Genomic DNA, 19,109 nt, shown 5'->3' with positions numbered 1-19,109 from the left:
GGCTTATGTGGCAGTGGTGGTGTCTCACCACCGCTGTGTACCTACCTGTCTGGTGGGTCTATTTGCTGTGGTTCAACTGTGGTGGTGGTGGTTTCAACCGCCGTGTATCATTCTTTCTTTGTGGGTTGTTGAATACACCATCATTCGCATTCACAATTCTGATGGCTATCATTTCTGATAGGTTTCAATTCTACCATGACCAAAGGCTGACAAATGTCAATGCTAATGCTACTATGACCACTGAGACTAATAGAAGAGGTGGGGAGGACGTACGTGTTAAAGAAATCTAAATAATAAAATTTGAGGTGGGCTACACATGTATATTTATGATAATGAATGCAAGCTACATAAAAGATTGGCTTGCTTTGCCGAGTGGCGTGGCAGTGTTGGAGGACGGTGAGTGTGTGACATATTTATGTCTCCATTCGCAACCTCTGCTGCAGCCATGATGGTGCAATCCTCTTTCTCTGGCGACAAAACAGTTTTGAGCCTCAATTTGGAATAATTGATCCTATGGATACAAATAAATTAATATTGTTTGTTTGAACGCAGCTATATCTTCATATCATGTATGACCCTTATCGTTGGCGATTTCCTATTATTTTAGTTCACTTTATGTTTTAATTTTTAGTAAGGTTTGATTAATATTCTATGCTTTCTTAATTTTGTATGATGTAGGAAGCTACAAAGCGATTCGATGATGTTGTTTACAAGCATGTAAATTTTCTTGGTTATTTTATTGTATATGTGGTTGTTAATTATAAGAATAAATTAGACCTTCGAGTATTATGTTCAAAGGTCTTCTGCTTCGTCCTTCAGCACTAAGGAAATTCCTAAAAATTTAAATTAGGGATTTGTACAATGACGATTAGAAGCCAGGTTGTAAATATAATTGAAGGATGGGAACCTAACCTGCATAACTTAGAACATGAAGTCAACCAAACAACCATCGATGAGCATAGCCCCTAAAATCGACAACAAAGACCAAAGATAACGTACCTAAAATCGAGAGCAACGAAAACCTATGAAAGATGATCATAAACCTCAGGGCAAGAAAAACAAAAAGATAGAGATCTGGTTTCTCTCTCACAATGTCTGAAGTAAAGAAGAAAATGGGACAGAAAACCTGGCGCAACAACAACACGTGTAAGCATATAAACACATAACACAAAGAACATCAAGTGAAGCACAAAGTACAACCAAAAGATGCACACTGAAATGAATAGTGTATTTAGTGTGTCTACAACTTTCAAAATTAAATTAAAATATATAATAATTAATTATTTTCACTTATTTTGCAGGTGTATGAGATTCAAAAGACTTACATGAGATGGACGCACACAAACATTTAACTCCATAGATTGTGCAACAAATTGTTATCAAATTGAAAATCTGTAAGTAACAAAATTGTTGCTGTTGATTTTTATAATCACTCATTGTTAAAAATATGCCATTTTTACTTATTTGTGAAGTGCGTGGAAATACAATGGGCAAACAAAAATCTTTCAATTTTTTACCTAAAAATTGAAGACAAACTGGCAAACTTTTATTCGATTGAAATCAAGCCGTTCTGTGTGATGGATTGATACACGAGGTATGTTTTAGTAATTTACGTGACTCCATTTTCGAGGTATAAAACTGAAGTGTTTTAATTTAAAATTGGTCAGTCAATGTTTATTACATATCTTTCTAATGCGTCAAATGGGTCAACTAATTCTTGAGCTATAATGCACTTTAGTGCATTATTTGGCTAATAAGGTAACGGGAGTTGAGGAAAGCAGTAGGTGGCAATGGTAGCACCTTCGAATGTTAAGGTCACTTTCTTTTCTCTTTGCTGTCTTTGAGTTGATTGTTAGTTTTGTTATGAATGGTAGAGGCATGCAAGTCGGTTAATGAATGAGTTGTAAGTTTTGTGTTAAAAAGTCTTTTGGGTTACCATAGTTGATATATAGATGTATACAAATCGGTTAACACGCCCAAAGTGGTTCAGGTTATAAACCGAATCAAAAACCATTAGTCAAAACCGTTTTAGTTAAAACCGGTTCAGGTTAAAAACCAATGTTGACAAAACAAATGAATTGCATATGCAAATAAAATATTTGCATGCCAAATATGAACAAGAGTCTTGATTAGCTAAAGGGCAAACATGAAACCTCCTCGACTTTACTAATTATTAGATGTTAAAATTTATCTATTTATATTTGGTATAGGCATATTATTGAAGTATGCTTACTTTACACCCAGGGAAAGTAATTCCAAAAGATTAATTTATTTATTTTGGTAGTAAGTTTCATCTTGAAAGCCATAAAAGCCACAAAAGTTTCAAAACTTTCATTATGTTAGATATTAGGAGTGATAGATTTCAAAGTTTTCAAAAGTTTGAATATGTTAGATTTTAAGACTAATACAGATGCTAGACTGAAGAAACGTGGATCTACTCACTGGTAGCAGATCTACTTTCCTCGGGTGTGATTATACTATTTCACCGATGGTTCTTCTGGATCTGTGTTCTTCCACCTACAAAATGAACAGCGCCGTTACTTACCCCTCAGAAAGGGACAGAGGGGTCCTCTTTGGGGTAACCCTCCGGCGTGAGAATCAGTATATTGTGGAGAAGATGATAATGTGTGTAAGGGAATCTCAAGAGTATTGCTGAATAGCTGAATACCCTCTGATTGTGAGACTGTGTGTTTGTATGTAACTGACTGTGAGTGAATGTAATTCAATTGATTGAATGTGATATCACTGCCTGTAACTGTCAATGATCGAGTATGAATGTCATCAAAGTGGAGTTGATGCTGTATTTATAATGCTAGGGTTTCCGCTGATTGGGCTCAACCTCGTTGGCCTCCTCCAATCGCACTGCGCCACGTGTCCTCTGGGACACCTGGCGCTTTCTCGTTGGTTGTAATCACGTGGTAACACATGTGTCATGCTGAGTTGTCGACCTTTCATTTGGCAGCTGTCAACATCAGCATATTCTTACTCCTTAAAAAGATGCCTTCTGGAAGGTTGTCTGATGTGCACAATCAAGGTTGCCCTAATCCTGATTTGGATAAGGACGAGGTTGATTATGTGCACGTATGATATGCGCCCACCCTGAGGATGCGCGAGGTCTTCTCTTTATTCTCACGCGCAGATATTTCATGCGCAGATGTGATATGCACGAGCATGTGATATGCGCCGCGCGCTGATGCGCTGCGCGCATATGTGATGCGCGAGCATATGTGTGCCTGGGCAGATGTGATATGCACGGGCATGTGATATGCGCCGCGCGCTGATGCGCCGCGCGCATATGTGATGCGCGAGCATATGTGTGCCTGGGCATATGATGCCTGAGCATGTTTTGTATGCGCCATGCGCATAGGTTTTGGCTTTGTGCCTTCATAATGTCTTTATCTTGTGGGTTGACCCGCCTTGCTCGGTGTTGAGGCGGGTACATACCTCTTCAAGCCCCCCCAGTCTAATGTGTGTCTTATCTCGCGCTAGCGCGGTAAGATAGATATTAGACTTACTGATTTGGTCTTTTAAAAGGGGTTTTGTCGTTTTCTTGGTTGTTTCCATCGTTGCGCGAAGTTCTATCCATTTGGTTGAAACGAAGGGTCCAAGCACGTGGTTGGTTGGTGGTGACGTGCGCCGTAAACGTGTCAGACGTTTCGTGTGCTCGAGGTGCTACAGTTGCCTTTCATGTCCCCTCACACAGCTGTCTGGAACACGTGTCGCGTTCTCATTGGTTTGTACCTGCGAGTGGGGGCGCGTCTCTGCTCCGTGGCAGGTCCGTTACGTTTTTATGTCCCCTCAACAGTGTTAGGGACACGTGCCGCGCCCTCGTTGGCTTACACCTGCGAGTGGGGGCGCGTGAAATCCCATCAGTTACCACTTTTCTCTCCACTGGGCCTATAAAAGCAGGCCCTTAGGAAATTTTTTATCTTCATCTTCATTGTTGCTAATTTTCGAGTTTCTGTCTTTCATATTCCGAATTGAGTGTTTTCATCGTTTCAAAACTTCTATTATTTGCTGCTGCAGTTGTATGTCTGATAGTTCAGACTCGTCTAGCCCCTCAATCACCTCTATTGCCTCTCGAAGACGCCGTGTGAAATCTGTGGTGATGTCGACATTGAAGCAAAAGGGGAAGGGGAAGAGGGTTGTTGAGACCACATCGGAGGAAGTAGGGAGGACCAAGGCCACCAAAAGGTGGAATGAAATCCCCTGCAAATTGAAGCAGGCCGATATCGACAGCCTCATCGCCTCTCAGGGCTTTCTCCCCCTGTTTGGCTGCATGTTGCCTGGGGCCGGGCAAACGGCGGCGGATCCGCCTGCCGGCTATATATCCCTATATAGCCACTTTTTCACCCACTGCAACCTTCGTCTCCCGATAACAAGGTTTGTGGGTGCACTGCTGAAGTTCTATGGGATTCATATATCCCAAGTCCATCCGTTTGGACTCGTGCGCGTGACTCACTTTGAGTTCATGTGCAAATCCCAGCGCGAGGAGCCCACTCCTCGGCGCTTTCAGTATTTTTACAAGCCCAAGATCCAAGACAATTGGTTCTCTTTTATTCCTCGCAGTCAGAAGGTGAAGTGCTCCACTGTTTCATTCAAGAGCCTTCATGACTGGTCTGAGAGGTTCTTTTACATAAGGGCTGGTGTGATCCCCATCCGTATGACCATGCGCTCTATCTCTTCTGCGCCTGCGGATGAGGGTGTCCTCAAGAACCCAACTGGCGCCTGGGTTAAGAAACTGACCGCCGAACCATCCCCCGCGAAGAAAATTCGCGAGGAGGCGCTGGTGGGTGTCGGCATGAGTAGACTGTGGGCCGACCGCGCGCTTGAGCCCGTTATCCAAGTCGACGGGTTGTGTAAGTTTATTTCATTGCTTTATTTGTTTTTCTGCGCGAACATAATTCTTTTGCTGATATCACTTGACTTGTTTTTGCGCAGTCACCAAGGATTATATCCTTGCCGCTTATGACAATCAAGTGGAGGGTGGCTCCGTCGCGCTTGACGCTGGGGAGGTTGGTTTCCCAGATCGCTTCGATGACATGTTCATCCCAGTGGATCTGGATTTTGACTTTGACAGTGACGCGCCTGTTAAGCCTTCGCACTTATGCTCATTCCTTTAGAATACCCAAGTTTATTAACAGTTCTGTTGCTTGTTTTTGCAGATGCGCTTGAAAACTACGAGCTGGAGCTCGCGGAAGAGGAGGAGGAGGAAGAGGAGGCGCCCCTACTAAAACGCAAAGCTAAGGGGAAATCTGGCGCAGGGGCCAGTAAGAAACAAAAGAAAGATGACACCCCTGTCGCTCATCCCCATGCTCAAACGAAGGGACCTAAGGAAACCCAGGTGTTTACCACCAAGGTTTCTTTAGCTTCCCTGCCTGTGAGAGTGGGCAGACCTCCTGTCCACTTGAGGTATGGTGGCGTCACCTCCTCCGTTCGCGCGGCTGAAGAGAGAAGCAGTGCCGCGCCCGCAACAGGTATACTTTGCTTGTCTTCATCTGGTTGAATTGTTATTAAACCTTTGCTCCTTTGAATGTTTGCAGAACCGGCGACGGTAGCAGATCAGCCGCAGGCGCCACAAGGTGCTAAGGCTGCGCCGGGGGCTGCTTCGGAGTCCCCTGTTCTACCCTCTGAAAAGGGTAGAATGAACTTTATGGCGATGTTCGCCGCGCGAACAGAATTGCGCCAAGGTATGTTTTGCACACTTGTCTTCTGAATTTTTCTTTTGGATTCAGTCATAAACCATTTTTCCTTGTTGATTTGTTCATAGGAGTTGTAGCTGGCGCACAAGTTGCTGGTGACACTCCTGGCGCCGTTGCCGGCGCCGCTGGTTCTGTTCCTGCTCCTGCTAGTGCTGAGTCTCCCCTTATTGGGATTACCAAGGAGCAGGAAACCGTATTGCGCGCCGAACTGGCGGCGTCGAGACCTCCCTCGCCTCCTCCTACACGCAGCCCTCCCCGCGAGACTGGTTTGGAGCCCTCCAGGTCGCAGGAGAAGAGGCCTATTGAAGAAGATGAGGAGGATGAGGGGGCTCAAGCTGAAGACTCCTTGGGAGACCGCGCCAGCCCTGCGATGCCACAAGAGTTCGCAGCGCAGACTTCTGGTGGGGCTGGCGCTGACTTTTCTGCTTCATCCCCGCAGGTATGTTTTAATTTGTTGCTCCGCCGCGCGTACCTCCATATAAGTATGTTTTATGACTTAGAACATTTCTTGTGTTTTGCAGGAAGGTGACCACGTTTACCGCCCTAGATGGAATATTAATGAAGACAGTTCCTTCCAATCCATGGGCGTATGCGAGGACTTCTGGGCTCATGCCGTGCCTCCTACTGAAAGGAGGTATCAGGAGGAGCGCACCCGCGCGGACTTGCTGAATGACCATATTTTCGCTGGGTCGGCTTTCTTTGCTGCCTCCCAGGAGCTTCGTCGTGATTATATTAAAGTACGCGATGCTCTTGTGGAAGCCCAGCGAGAGGCTAAGGTGGCCGCCTGGAACCTTTCTGATGCTCGCGCACGAGCTGAGAAACTCCAGGCGGAGCTCAGCAAAAACCGAGCAAGTGCCAACACCGCCTATATTAAGCGCGGGCATGAGCTCCAAGCTGCGCGGGAGAAGCAGCAGGTGGCGGAGGCCGAAGTTGCCAAGTACGCGCGTAGAGTGCGTGTCTTGGAACAGCAGGCTGAGGCGCGTGACCAAGCTATCGTCCAGAGTATCACTGAGAAATCATCACTGGAGAGCGAGGTTGCGCGCCTGAAGAGGGAGTTGGCGGCCGCGCAGGCCGATAGAGATGAGGCCTTGGCGACGGCAGCGTCCAGCCAGGAAGCACTTGGTGCTGCGCAGGCGGAGAAAGAAAAAATGTTGGCGGCAGCAGCTTCTGATAAGGAGGAGCTAAAAAAGACCAAGGAAACTGTTGAGTTATTAAACTCCCAGGTTCCTGCCCTCAAGACGTCTGTTGCTGGCCTCGCGCAGGATCGCCAATGGCTGGTGTCACAGGGCATGACTCGTTGCGCTTTGGCGATGAAATATTCCGCCGAGTTTCAGGCCCTTGTGATGGACTGCAATGCTGCCGCGCGCTTGGTGGGTCGCGCTGAAGGGTTTACGGATGGGTATGAATATGGCATGTTGAAGAAGAACCCATCCGAGTACCCTTACAAGAGCGACGCGGCCTGCGCGGACATGGCCGCGGTGGGGGAGAAGTACATGAATACTCCCATCCCCATCCTTATGCAGGTACCTTGACCTTAATGAGTTTTACTTGATTAATTTTCCAAGTGTTTTGTACTCAATACTTTTCTATTGATTTTGCAGATAGCTGCGCTTGCTGACCAGCCCGACCTCGGCGCGCTAAAGAAGTTGCTCGATGAATGCGAGAGGGCTGGTAGCGATGATGGTGGCGCGGGGGATGTTGCCCCTGCCAGCGGCTCTGGCGCTGCGAAAGAATCTGCTCCTGACACCGTCGTGATAGAAGACTCCAATGAGGAGGAAGAACTTGACTATGGTCGGTTCGGAGATGAGGAGCAGGCCGCGCCAGATGCTGCGGGAGATGATGAGGGTGATGAAGTGGCTGACGTCGACGTGGAGACTTGAGAAGCCCTTCATCAAATTTTATAATTTTTTTTTATACTTGTAATTTGTAACTCATCATACTTGTAAATTTCAATGCTATGGAATGAAACTTGTTTTCTCTTTTTTACATCTTGCGCATTTCCATTCATCTCTTCATGTTTGCTTGTATAGATATAAGATATGCTTGCACGTTAAAATAAGAACAAGGTTGTAAGGAAATTATTCACTTAACCATAGTCCTATTTTGTAAGTGGTTTCGCAGTATCTTGTTTATGCTGACATGCGCGATAACTTTTCACAATTCCTTTTTCGCGCGTCGTTGTCGCGCGGTTTTTATATGGAAGTATGAGTTTTAGCCATTACATGTCATCATGTGTTACTCAGATACCCACTATGATTCCGAGCGCGACCTCGACCTGAGACCTTAACAACTATGATATGGCATGTACTTTGCCTTAGTTGTGTTTAAGGATTTTTATGATCAGGCTGCGCGGGATGTAAGATGGATGTTTGTGAGTGTTTTGAGCTAAGGCTCTTTGTTTTGGGCTAAGGCCCTGACGTTTTAGAGTTAAGACTCATTAACGTGTTTGAGCTAAGGCTCGTAGGTTTGGGCTAAGGCCCTGACGTTTTAGAGTTAAGACTCGTTAACGCGTTTGAGCTAAGGCTCTCGCATGTATGTTTTACTTCGTTTTATGTTGTTTTGAAGTCAATATAGTGTTGTCATATTGCTCCAAATTAATAAAGGAAGTGTGAAACATGTATGCAAAGTAATAGAACAAATATTGAAAGATAGCGCGAATCATCATTCATGATGGCTTAAAAGCCTTGATTACATATTTGAACTTTTACATGAAGCATTTTCTAAGCTGTGCCGCGTTCCACGCGCGCGGTATCTTTTTTCCATTCAAATCTTTTAAAGTGTACGCGCCTTTCCCCAAATCTTCTGAAATTTGATAAGGTCCCTCCCAATTGGGGGACATTTTTCCTGGGGGTATCGCGCGGCTAGCTTCGTTGTTTCGAAGGACAAAATCATTTTTCTTGAAGTGGCATTCTTTAACGCGCTGATTATAATATTTTTCCAGCTTTTTCTTGTATTTGGCTTCATTGATGATAGCCGCTTCTCTGCGCCCTTCAAGCAAGTTGAGGTCCAATCTTCTTTCGCGCTCGTTATCAGTCTTGCTCATCATGAGTACCCTATGGGATGGGCATCCAATTTCTGCTGGGATCATAGCCTCTGTCCCATAGGTTAGGCTGAACGGGGATTCGCCATTTCTAGTTTTGCTTAATGTCCTGTGCGCCCACAGGACATTAGGTAACTCTTCGACCCAAGAATGGGATTCTCCCTCCAACCTTTTCTTCAGCCCATTTAACAAACTTTGATTCGCGCGCTCCACTTGGCCATTCCCCTGTGGGTGGTAGACCGAAGTGAAGATTTGGTTGATGTGCAATTCTTTGAGCCAGCTGGATATCTTCCTGTCAGTGAATTGTTTGCCATTGTCGCTCACAATTTCCATAGGAAGGCCAAAACGGCAAATGATGTGGCTCCAGATAAATTGCTTCATCGCCTCAGCTGTGATTTTTGCTAGTGGCTTGGCTTCAACCCATTTTGTGAAATAGTCTACTGCCACTACCAAAAATTTCACTCGCCCTTGCGCTTGCGGCAAGGGCCCCACAATATCAATGGCCCATTTGTGGAAAAGCCATGCGGAGGTCACTGGAATCAAATTGTTCTTTGGCCGCATGGTGTTTGGCGCGTGGCTCTGACATGCCTTGCATTTTTGGATTTCTTTTAGCGCATCCAAGTACATGCCTGGCCAATAGTAGCCTGCGCTCATTGCCTTGGCAACCACCATGCGCGGGCCAGCGTGTATTCTGCAGATTCCTTCGTGAATCTCCCTAATCACATAGCTTGCGTCTTCAGCATCCAGGCATTTCATGAGCGGTCCAAGATAAGAGCGTCGATATAATGTACCCTCAAGTAGTTCATAGTTCTGCGCCTTGTGTCTTATCTTCCTCGCCTGCGCGCGATCGTCCGGTAACTTCCCCTCCTTCATGAATTCCATTATTGGAGTTATCCAGGATGAAGGGGTTGTATGAATTACAAGGACCGATTGCGTTTGCACTGACGGGTGGCTCATTACTTCCACCCTGACATCTTTGCCAAAGTGATCAAAATTAGTTGATGCCATTTTACTCAACGCGTCAGCGGACTTGTTTTCGCTGCGCGAGATGTGTATGATTCTGAAGAAGTCAAACTGCTCAACGAGCTTTTTTGCCTGCTCTAGATATAGAGGCATTGTGTTCTCCTTGGCCTCATATAGGCCGTTGACCTGAGCAGCTACCAAGTAAGAATCAACATGGGCCTCTAGCCTTTTAACTCCAAACTTGCGCGCAATGCGCAGACCAGCCAGCAGGGCTTCATACTTAGCCTCATTGTTGGTACTCTTGAAGTCCAACCTAATGGCATAAGTATATTCATGATTATCAGGGTCCACCAGTTTGAGGCCTGCGCCGGACCCTTCGCTGTTGGAGGCTCCATCAGTGAATAGCCTCCAAACATCTTCTTCATCATTTGCTCGCGGAGGGTCTACCTCGCGCTGAGCTTCTTCAATCTTTCCCTCTGGGATTTCCGTGATGAAATCCGCTAAAACTTGACCCTTTATTGCTGGACGGGGCTTATAGGTGATCGTGTGTTCACCTAATTCCAGCGCCCACTTTGTCAGCCTTCCGGATAGCGCAGGGCGTCGCAAGACTTGCTGGATGTTGTAACCAGTCAGAACTTCAATAGGATGACCATTGAAGTATCTATGGAGCTTGCGCGACGCGTGTGTTAGTGACAAAACTAACTTTTCCATGATGGAATAGCGCGTCTCAGGGTCTGTGAGCACCCGACTCACATAGTATATTGGCGTTTGGATCCCCTTGCGATCCACCAATAATACTGCGCCGATGGCGCGATCTCCAGCTGACAAGTACAATGTAAGGGTTTCGCCAGGAAGTGGAGCTGTGAGCGCGGGCAGCTTTATGAGACATTCTTTTATCTCAGTGAAAGCTTGCTCAGCCTCAGGCGTCCACTTGAATTGGCTCTTCTTCAAGCAGTTCCTCAAAGTGTTAACGAATGGAGTAGATTTGCTGGCGTGGTTCGCTAGGAACCTGTTGATTGACACCAGTCTACCATTCAGCTTCTGAACCTCTTTCATGGTGGATGGTGAAGGCATGTCAAGGATGGCTTCCACATTTTCAGGGTTCACCTTGAAACCATCCTTAGTGACCATTACACCAAGAAATTTCCCCTCTTCCGCGCCGAAAGTACATTTGCTCGGGTTGAGCTTCATGTTAACTTCCGTTAGGCGCTGAAGAGTTTCCTCGATGTCTTTGAGCATTTGTCTCTCCTCCCTGCTCTTGATCACCAAATCATCAACGTAGACTTCTAGATTTCTTCCGATTTGTTCACTGAAAACCGAATCCATAAGTCTCTGATAGGTGGCGCCCGCATTCTTTAGACCAAAGGGCATTTTTGTGTAACAAAAAACACCCTTGTCGGTCCTGAAGGCCGTCTTGTCTTCGTCTTGTGGTGCCATTTGAATCTGGTGATAGCCTTTGTAGGCATCCAGGAAACATTTGAGGTTGAATGGCGCCACGGAGTCCACCTTTGCGTCGATGTTTGGTAGGGGGTAACAGTCTTTCGGACATGCTTTGTTTAGGTCCTTGAAGTCAATACACATCCTCCATGACCCGTTGCTTTTCTTTACCATCACAGGATTGGCTACCCACGTCTGGTATCGGATCGGGCGGATGATGTTTGCGCGCAACAGGTCCTCAACTTGCTCATTCATGGCCTTCGCCTTTTCATCCCCCATGATTCTCTTTTTCTGAGCAATTGGCTCCACCGACTTGAACGTGTTAAGAGAATGTTGCGCCAAGTCTCGCGGGACCCCCGTCATATCGGAGTGTTGCCACGCGAAAACCGACGTGTATTTTGTGAGCAACCTTTTCATTCTCAATCTCGTTTCGTCTGAAATGGTAGCGCCAATTGTGACCGTTTGCTCTGGGAATTTTGGGTTTAAAATCCACTTCTCTGGCGCATTGTCTGCCATTGGAAGTTTCATTCTCCCTTCCCGCGGCGTACTTGTCACTGCGCACAAATGATCGCGGTAAACAAATGTTACGCCTGTTGGTGTAGGGAACCCCAATGCGCCGTGCGCTGGCGACGGTACAGCATTAAATTGGGCAATCGTTCCCCTACCCAGGATCATATTGTGGCATGACGTGGTGGGCAAGACCAAGAAGTTGACAACTTCGGCTCGCTTGTGCTCATCATCCCCCATAGTTAATTCAAACTGAATCTGGCCTAGGGGATGGATGATTTCATTTGAAACACCACAGATTGGTGCGTTCACAATTTCGAGCCGCGCTTGGTCTGCCGGGTCTAACTTTCTGAAACATTGCTCATACATAATGTCAGATTCGCTTCCAGTGTCCACCAGGACTTTTGACACTTCGTAATGAGCAATGTGTGTGGTGATGACGAGAGGACTGCTTATTGAAGGGCCTCCCCTGATTCTTGGGAAGATGACTTGCTGCTCGCGCCAATCCCCGTGGATTTGCGCGCTTCTCTTTTTTGACGTCTGCCCTTGTCGTCCCCCATCAGCCACACAGATTCTTTTGTATTTCTTGCTGGCAGAGGCTCCTTCCGGTTGTTCATCTTCTATTCTTTGGTTTTTCACCAAGTGAGCCAGCCTGCCTGACTTTACATCCTTCTCGATCGCATCCTTTAAATGATGGCATGCGTCGGTGTTGTGGCCCGGGGACCTGTGAAATTCACAATATTTGCCACTGTTTTGCGGTCCCTTGTAGTGTAGTTGCTTGGGGGGCTTGAATTGGACATTCTCAGTACTTAACACCTGTGAAGGTGTTTTAGTGAGGGGAGTCCATATTCTTGGCAGAGGTGTGCTTGGGTCTCTGCCGCCCTCCCTCTTGTCACCCTCCCCGCGATTACGAACATCTTTTTGGGGCTGGGGTGAGCTTGGTTGCGCTTGCTTTTCTGCGGAAGAAAAACTTGTTGGCTGCAACCTGGACCATACAGAGTTCTGTTTGGCCCTCTTCTCTTTGCTGCGCGGTGATTCAGCCTGATGCGCTCTTTCTCTTGCCCTATCTTGGGCAATCTGTTTCTCATTTCTCGCGAAAACTCGCGATGCCTCCATTAACTTGGCCCACGTGGTGGGCATGCCATCTTTGCTTACGAGAGCTCGTCGTAATTGATCACTGCGCGCGCCTTGTATAAAGGCCACGCACAGGAGTTGCTCGGTTATACCTCCGATTGCCAAAGACTCCTGATTGAACCGAGTGATGTAATCTTCAATCGTCTCATCATTCCTGCGTACGCAGTGCATGATGTCATCAGGATCGCGCGTGTGCCTGCGCTGCTGTACGAAGTGGGCTTGGAACTTTTCTAATAGTTCCTCGAACCCATCAATTTGCCCAGTCGGCAAGCTCTCGAACCATACTCGCGTCGCGCCCGTTAGGCAGCGAGCAAACATATGACACCATGTTGGCATCGTCCAGCTCTCTAGGTTTCCCGTGTTGTAAAAACCTTGCAAGAAATCGTCTGGATCTGTCGTGCCGTCATATTTACCCAAACCACTTGGCATCTTGGTCTTGTGCTGGATGGGAGCCTGCGCGATGCGCGCAGTAAACTTTGAGTGTTTTACCAGGATGGCTGGTCTGTAGGGCGTGGTTACGTCCACTTGCCCTCTGACCGGTGGGCTGTACGGCATGTGCAGATCCAGATCTGCTCTGACTCCAGGCGCCATGTTCACAGGCGCGCGGAGCTGTGAGCCTCCTGCATGAGTATCCCGTGTCTTCCTCATGCTATGCACTTCTTCATCACTGAACTCAGTGTGTGCAGTGTGAACAGAATGTCCTTCTTCCGGCGCGCGCGGCCTTTTTGTAGTCTGCTTATCAAAAGCTTGCCTTTGTGTTTGGTCGGCTAGCTTCTTCTGCTTGACCATTTCATTGTACTTTTCCATCAGACGCCGCTGCTCGTTTATGAGCCATTCATTCGGATCATTTGTTTCTTCTTCTGGACCCATTGGTCCTTTCAGTTTCGCGCCGGCCATATTTTGTAACGTGAGATCGTCTGGAGGAGTTTCAGTCTGGCCGTGAGGGGTTGTGACGAAGGGACGATTACTGGTGGTACGCGTAGAATCACGCGGAACCCTCAGAACCTGCTGTCCGTCGTTAACACCCTCACGTTCAATATCCTTCAGAGCTTGATCAACGTTACGAACGCCATAAACCATGGTGATTGATTTTTTTTTTTTTATAGATCTGATGAGATCTGATTGCCGTTTGTTGTAACAGTGGATGGCGCCAATGAAGAAACGTGGATCTACTCACTGGTAGCAGATCTACTTTCCTCGGGTGTGATTATACTATTTCACCGATGGTTCTTCTGGATCTGTGTTCTTCCACCTACAAAATGAACAGCGCCGTTACTTACCCCTCAGAAAGGGACAGAGGGGTCCTCTTTGGGGTAACCCTCCGGCGTGAGAATCAGTATATTGTGGAGAAGATGATAATGTGTGTAAGGGAATCTCAAGAGTATTGCTGAATAGCTGAATACCCTCTGATTGTGAGACTGTGTGTTTGTATGTAACTGACTGTGAGTGAATGTAATTCAATATGATTGAATGTGATATCACTGCCTGTAACTGTCAATGATTGAGTATGAATGTCATCAAAGTGGAGTTGATGCTGTATTTATAATGCTAGGGTTTCCGCTGATTGGGCTCAACCTCGTTGGCCTCCTCCAATCGCACTGCGCCACGTGTCCTCTGGGACACCTGGCGCTTTCTCGTTGGTTGTAATCACGTGGTAACACATGTGTCATGCTGAGTTGTCGACCTTTCATTTGGCAGCTGTCAACATCAGCATATTCTTACTCCTTAAAAAGATGCCTTCTGGAAGGTTGTCTGATGTGCACAATCAAGGTTGCCCTAATCCTGATTTGGATAAGGACGAGGTTGATTATGTGCACGTATGATATGCGCCCACCCTGAGGATGCGCGAGGTCTTCTCTTTATTCTCACGCGCAGATATTTCATGCGCAGATGTGATATGCACGAGCATGTGATATGCGCCGCGCGCTGATGCGCTGCGCGCATATGTGATGCGCGAGCATATGTGTGCCTGGGCAGATGTGATATGCACGGGCATGTGATATGCGCCGCGCGCTGATGCGCCGCGCGCATATGTGATGCGCGAGCATATGTGTGCCTGGGCATATGATGCCTGAGCATGTTTTGTATGCGCCATGCGCATAGGTTTTGGCTTTGTGCCTTCATAATGTCTTTATCTTGTGGGTTGACCCGCCTTGCTCGGTGTTGAGGCGGGTACATACCTCTTCATAGACCAATATGCACATATTATACATAATTACGTATGCTGAAATATGATGTTCGATTATTAGTTCTAATTTACTTTTGAGCTAAAGTAGAAAAGCTTAAACTGATTGAAAATTAAATGGTTTTGACAAGTATACAACCTAATGCGTTAGTTTCATTACATGTAGGAACTACTTGATGTGTGCTTGCCTTTTGAAGCTACTCAACATAACCGAGTTTTTCTCCTATGGTTGCTGGAGTTTATACCAATGGTAATGGTGTGCATCCGGAGGTAGAGATGCACAAAAAACCCGAACCCGGAACCGGACCCGAAAAAATACCCGGAACCGGTTATTGTTATACCCGGGTTTTTAACACCAGACCCTACCCGTAGGGTACGGATAGGGTATGCATTTCAGTACCAAAACCCGTATCCAGAACCGAGCCCAATTTATACCCGGTAATACCCGAAAACTGGAACCGGTTCCATACCCGAAACCGGGTTTTCTAATACCCGGAACCGGGTTTTTCAAATACCCGATCTATACCCGAAATTACTCGAAAAATACCTGAAAAATACCAGAAAATACCCTAAAATTGTAACCCCTTAAAAAAAATCCAATCAATACCCGAAAAAAACCCCGAAAAAACCAAAAAAAACCCCAAAAATAGGGTTTTTTAATACCCGGAAATAGGGTATTCAAATACCCGGTTTTAGAATACCCGGTTCTATGCCCGACCCGAACCCGATGCATAGGGTATGGTTTTTAGAGACAATATCCGGACCCGAACCCGACCCGTGTATTACCAATACCCGATCATACCCGAACCCGATTCCATGCCCGAACCCAGGTATTTAGAAAACCCGATTTTAGCTTTTAAGTTGTCTGGGTTCTTAATTATTTTTCAAAGATTCGTTGGGTTATGATGGTATTGCAGTCATATGTCTTAAAATAGTTCATCTGATGTTGTTCATTGTTGGTGGTGTTTAGTTTGGCTTTGTTTGTGGTTTCTGTGTTGCCGACGACTTTTGGGTCGTTCTATGGCAGCCGCGAATTTGCATTGTGTGGGTTCGGCTATAACTTTGATGCGATGCTCTGATTACGGGTTGAAGTTATGAGACTATTCTTATTTTAGTGGTGGTTTTTGAGTGTTTATGGGTTGAATGGTGTTCAAGGTTGTGAACGGATTCGTTTTTTTACCCTTGATTTATATTAATTCATTTGTGCTATGATGATGGCTTGAAACCGATTTGAGCACATCTGATGTCGGTCCGGTGTGACTACTATGATTTTCATTTGTTTGTATTGTATGGAAGCTTGGATGTAGTAGCGCGAATTCGCTATGTTGATGCTTCGTTATTTGGAATGGCAACATATGTGGCAACCTTAACGGAGATCTGAGCCTTCGTTTTATTGTAACTTATTTGTGTTATGACGATGGTTTGAAACCGATCTGTCAAATTTTGAAGTGAGGAAAGTAGTAATCATATTGTGTCATTTAGGTAATATGAAACTGTTATGAAGCAATTGTTATGGGGAAACCAATTAATTTTAGTTTGCTCCTTAATTCTTAAGGAGTTCAGTAGAATGATCAATCTGAAGCAATTGTTATGGGGAAACCAATTAATTTTTGTTTGCATCTTAATTCTTAAGGAGTTCAGTAAAATGATCAATCGAAAGTAGCGAACAAAGGGAAACATATTCAAACAGGAATAGTATGTTTGGCTATGATGACACTTTGTTATTTGAAACGATAATATGTCGCAACCGTAAAGGAGATATGTTGCCTCAACTAATTTAATTCACTTGAGTTTTTTTAGTTTCGTTACGCGAGTTGTAAGTCGCCACCGAGCTCTTCACTACCCAACGCAACACACATGCCATATTTCCGAATCAATTCAAAAGTGTATTTTTTTGGGCCTTATACTAATGTAAAAGTTGTCGACACTGAGCGTTACAGAACCTAACTACTCCCGTCACAACGCGGCAGGTCTAAGTCCTAATTATTATTATTTAAAAAATTCAAAGCCCATTTACCTAATAAACCGCAAATTATCGTCCATTCTTTTATTCACAAACTTCAAATTTAGAATTTTTTAAAAGAATATATTATTCCTCTTTCCAACTATATGAGATTGATATCTTTTATTATTATACTTTTCCGAATAAACGTCTCCTTGTTCCTAGTTTATATATTATCAACGACTCTAGCTTCTTCCATCTTCAATCACAAACCTTTATTATAATTATAATAATATCAATTCCTCTCATCAACCCATCTCTTTTAGTTTCCCTTTCAAAAGCGTGAATGGAGCTTGAACGATCAATCAGCAACCAGACCAAAGTTTCAGTCAGATAAAAAACGTCCTTCCTGCTAATTCAGCCGACGAGTCCACTAGGCTCATCTTAGCAAATGCAGTGTACTTCAAGGGAGCATGGACTCAGAAGTTTGACCAGTCGAAGACGAAAGAATCTGACTTTCACCTCCTCAATGGCAACAAAGTTCGAGTTCCCTTCATGACCAACAAAGAAAAACAATACGTGCATGAATTTAATGATTTTAAAGTGTTGGGTCTTCCCTACTTTCAAGGTAAAGATGAGCGCCGGTTCACAATGTACTTTTTCCTCCCGGATGCAAAAGACGGGCTGCAATCTTTAATAGAGAAAATTGGTTCCACATCTAAGTTTTTTAAACGTCATATTCCACACAAAAAGGTACAACTTTCGCAATTTTTGATACCAAAATTTAAGATCGAATTCGGGTTTGAAGCTTCTGATATGTTGAAGGAATTAGGCCTTGTATTACCTTTCAGCTATAGTCTAACCGAAATGGTAGACTCTGAACAAGTCTATGTTTCGAAAATTCTTCATAAATCTTTTGTGGAAGTGAATGAAAAAGGCACTGAAGCTGCAGCGGTCACTGTAACGATGTTTGTAGGATGTTCACTGCAGAAGGTAAAGAGGCCCAAGAAAGTCGATTTTGTGGCAGACCATCCGTTTTTGTTTGTGATTCAAGAAGATGTGAGTGGGGTCGTCTTGTTTACGGGGCAGGTGATTAACCCCAGTGTTCATTGAAACGGTATTTGAAATCTGTAGTACTCTGAACTTATTGGCTTTTGCTTATGGTTGGAACCTGATTCTAGTACACCATCTCTCTTTTTGAGTTTGCTATTGATTTTTGGAGTAATATATTACATATTGGGCTATTGATTAGTGGTACCATGTTCATTGCCTTTATATCTTAATTTTCTGTACTGCAAATTAAAGGGGTAAACAAGCAATCACTTATGCTTTGGAGCCTATTGCAAATTATGAAGACCAACTAGTAAAAAAACCCCGCCGCGTTACGGCGACGGGAGATGAATTCTGTTAGTATCGATTATCAAAACATTACTTTGTAAACAACCAAAACAATATCGTCACGTATGTGGTAAGTCGACGCGAATTCAGTTGGTTTCGGTTACGTGCTTTATTGTACCGGAACCAAGACAAAAAAAATTATAAAATTGAGCTTGATAAATGGGATGGCGGTCGGTCGGTAGAACTCAAGCGTTGGTAGAATCCGGCGATTGTTGATCTCCGGCGTTGAGGCGGTGAGCCTACTCAAATTAAGTCGGCATCTGTCACCTACATTACAGTAGCGGAACTAAAAAAATTGGCCCTCGATCGGTTTTCATTACGATATTGGAACTAAAACAAAATGTGGTGTCTCTACGTGAATTCGGTTGGTTTCCATCACGTTCATTAATTACGATACGGGAACTAAAAAAACAAAGAAACAAAAAATTTGGCACTAAGTTGGTTCTCATTAGGCTTCATCACGGGCTAGAACTAAAAAAAAGAAAGAAATCTTGCACAAGTAAAGTGTCGCCAAGTGAATCAATAGGTTCTTGGCGACTTAAAAACTGTCAATTGTAATATATAAATGTAATAATGAAACAAATTTCAAAAATCAATAGCCATAATATTGCATCTACATTAATACCAAGTAATAGATAAGATTTTGTTCATATGTTATGAAATTGGTGATTTGATGGTGTCACTAAAAGTCTATCGGTGTCAACAATGGATTCTTAGACAAAGGGCCGGCCCAATTATTCATCAACCTTAAAACCTTAACACCCTAAAGCAACAACTCACTGTTATAGCAAAATGTGACAA

At 44.9% G+C, this 19,109-nt stretch overlaps 1 protein-coding gene and 1 pseudogene across 1 annotated transcript; one reads left to right on the top strand and one right to left on the bottom strand.

Moving 5' to 3' along the window:
* Positions 1-19,109, bottom strand: part of LOC143621998 (serpin-ZX-like) — a 95,649-nt pseudogene that overhangs the window by 12,877 nt on the left and 63,663 nt on the right.
* Positions 333-18,076, top strand: LOC143621945 (serpin-ZXA-like). The gene is made up of 4 exons (XM_077093216.1): positions 333-396; positions 553-569; positions 679-717; positions 17,280-18,076. Exons 1-4 carry the CDS (start codon positions 333-335, stop codon positions 18,021-18,023), a joined length of 864 nt encoding a protein of 287 aa, XP_076949331.1. The 3' UTR covers positions 18,024-18,076.

The sequence above is a fragment of the Bidens hawaiensis genome, unplaced genomic scaffold (assembly GCF_021521415.1).
Source record: "Bidens hawaiensis isolate Kalapana, Puna unplaced genomic scaffold, B.hawaiensis_p1.1 tig00003004_1, whole genome shotgun sequence".
In the NCBI taxonomy this organism is placed as follows: domain Eukaryota; kingdom Viridiplantae; phylum Streptophyta; class Magnoliopsida; order Asterales; family Asteraceae; genus Bidens; species Bidens hawaiensis.
The sequence above is the reverse complement of the archived record's forward strand: the minus strand, read 5'-3'. Positions and strand labels throughout refer to the sequence as shown.

What these genes read in the sequence shown, in the direction of transcription:
- LOC143621945 (XM_077093216.1), top strand. Translation starts at nt 333, where the DNA reads ATGAATGCAAGCTACATAAAAGATTGGCTTGCTTTGCCGAGTGGCGTG. An exon ending in ATGATGTTGTTTACAAGCAT is followed by an intron (nt 718 to 17,279) that starts GTAAATTTTCTT and finishes ACGATCAATCAG; the next exon opens with CAACCAGACCAAAGTTTCAG.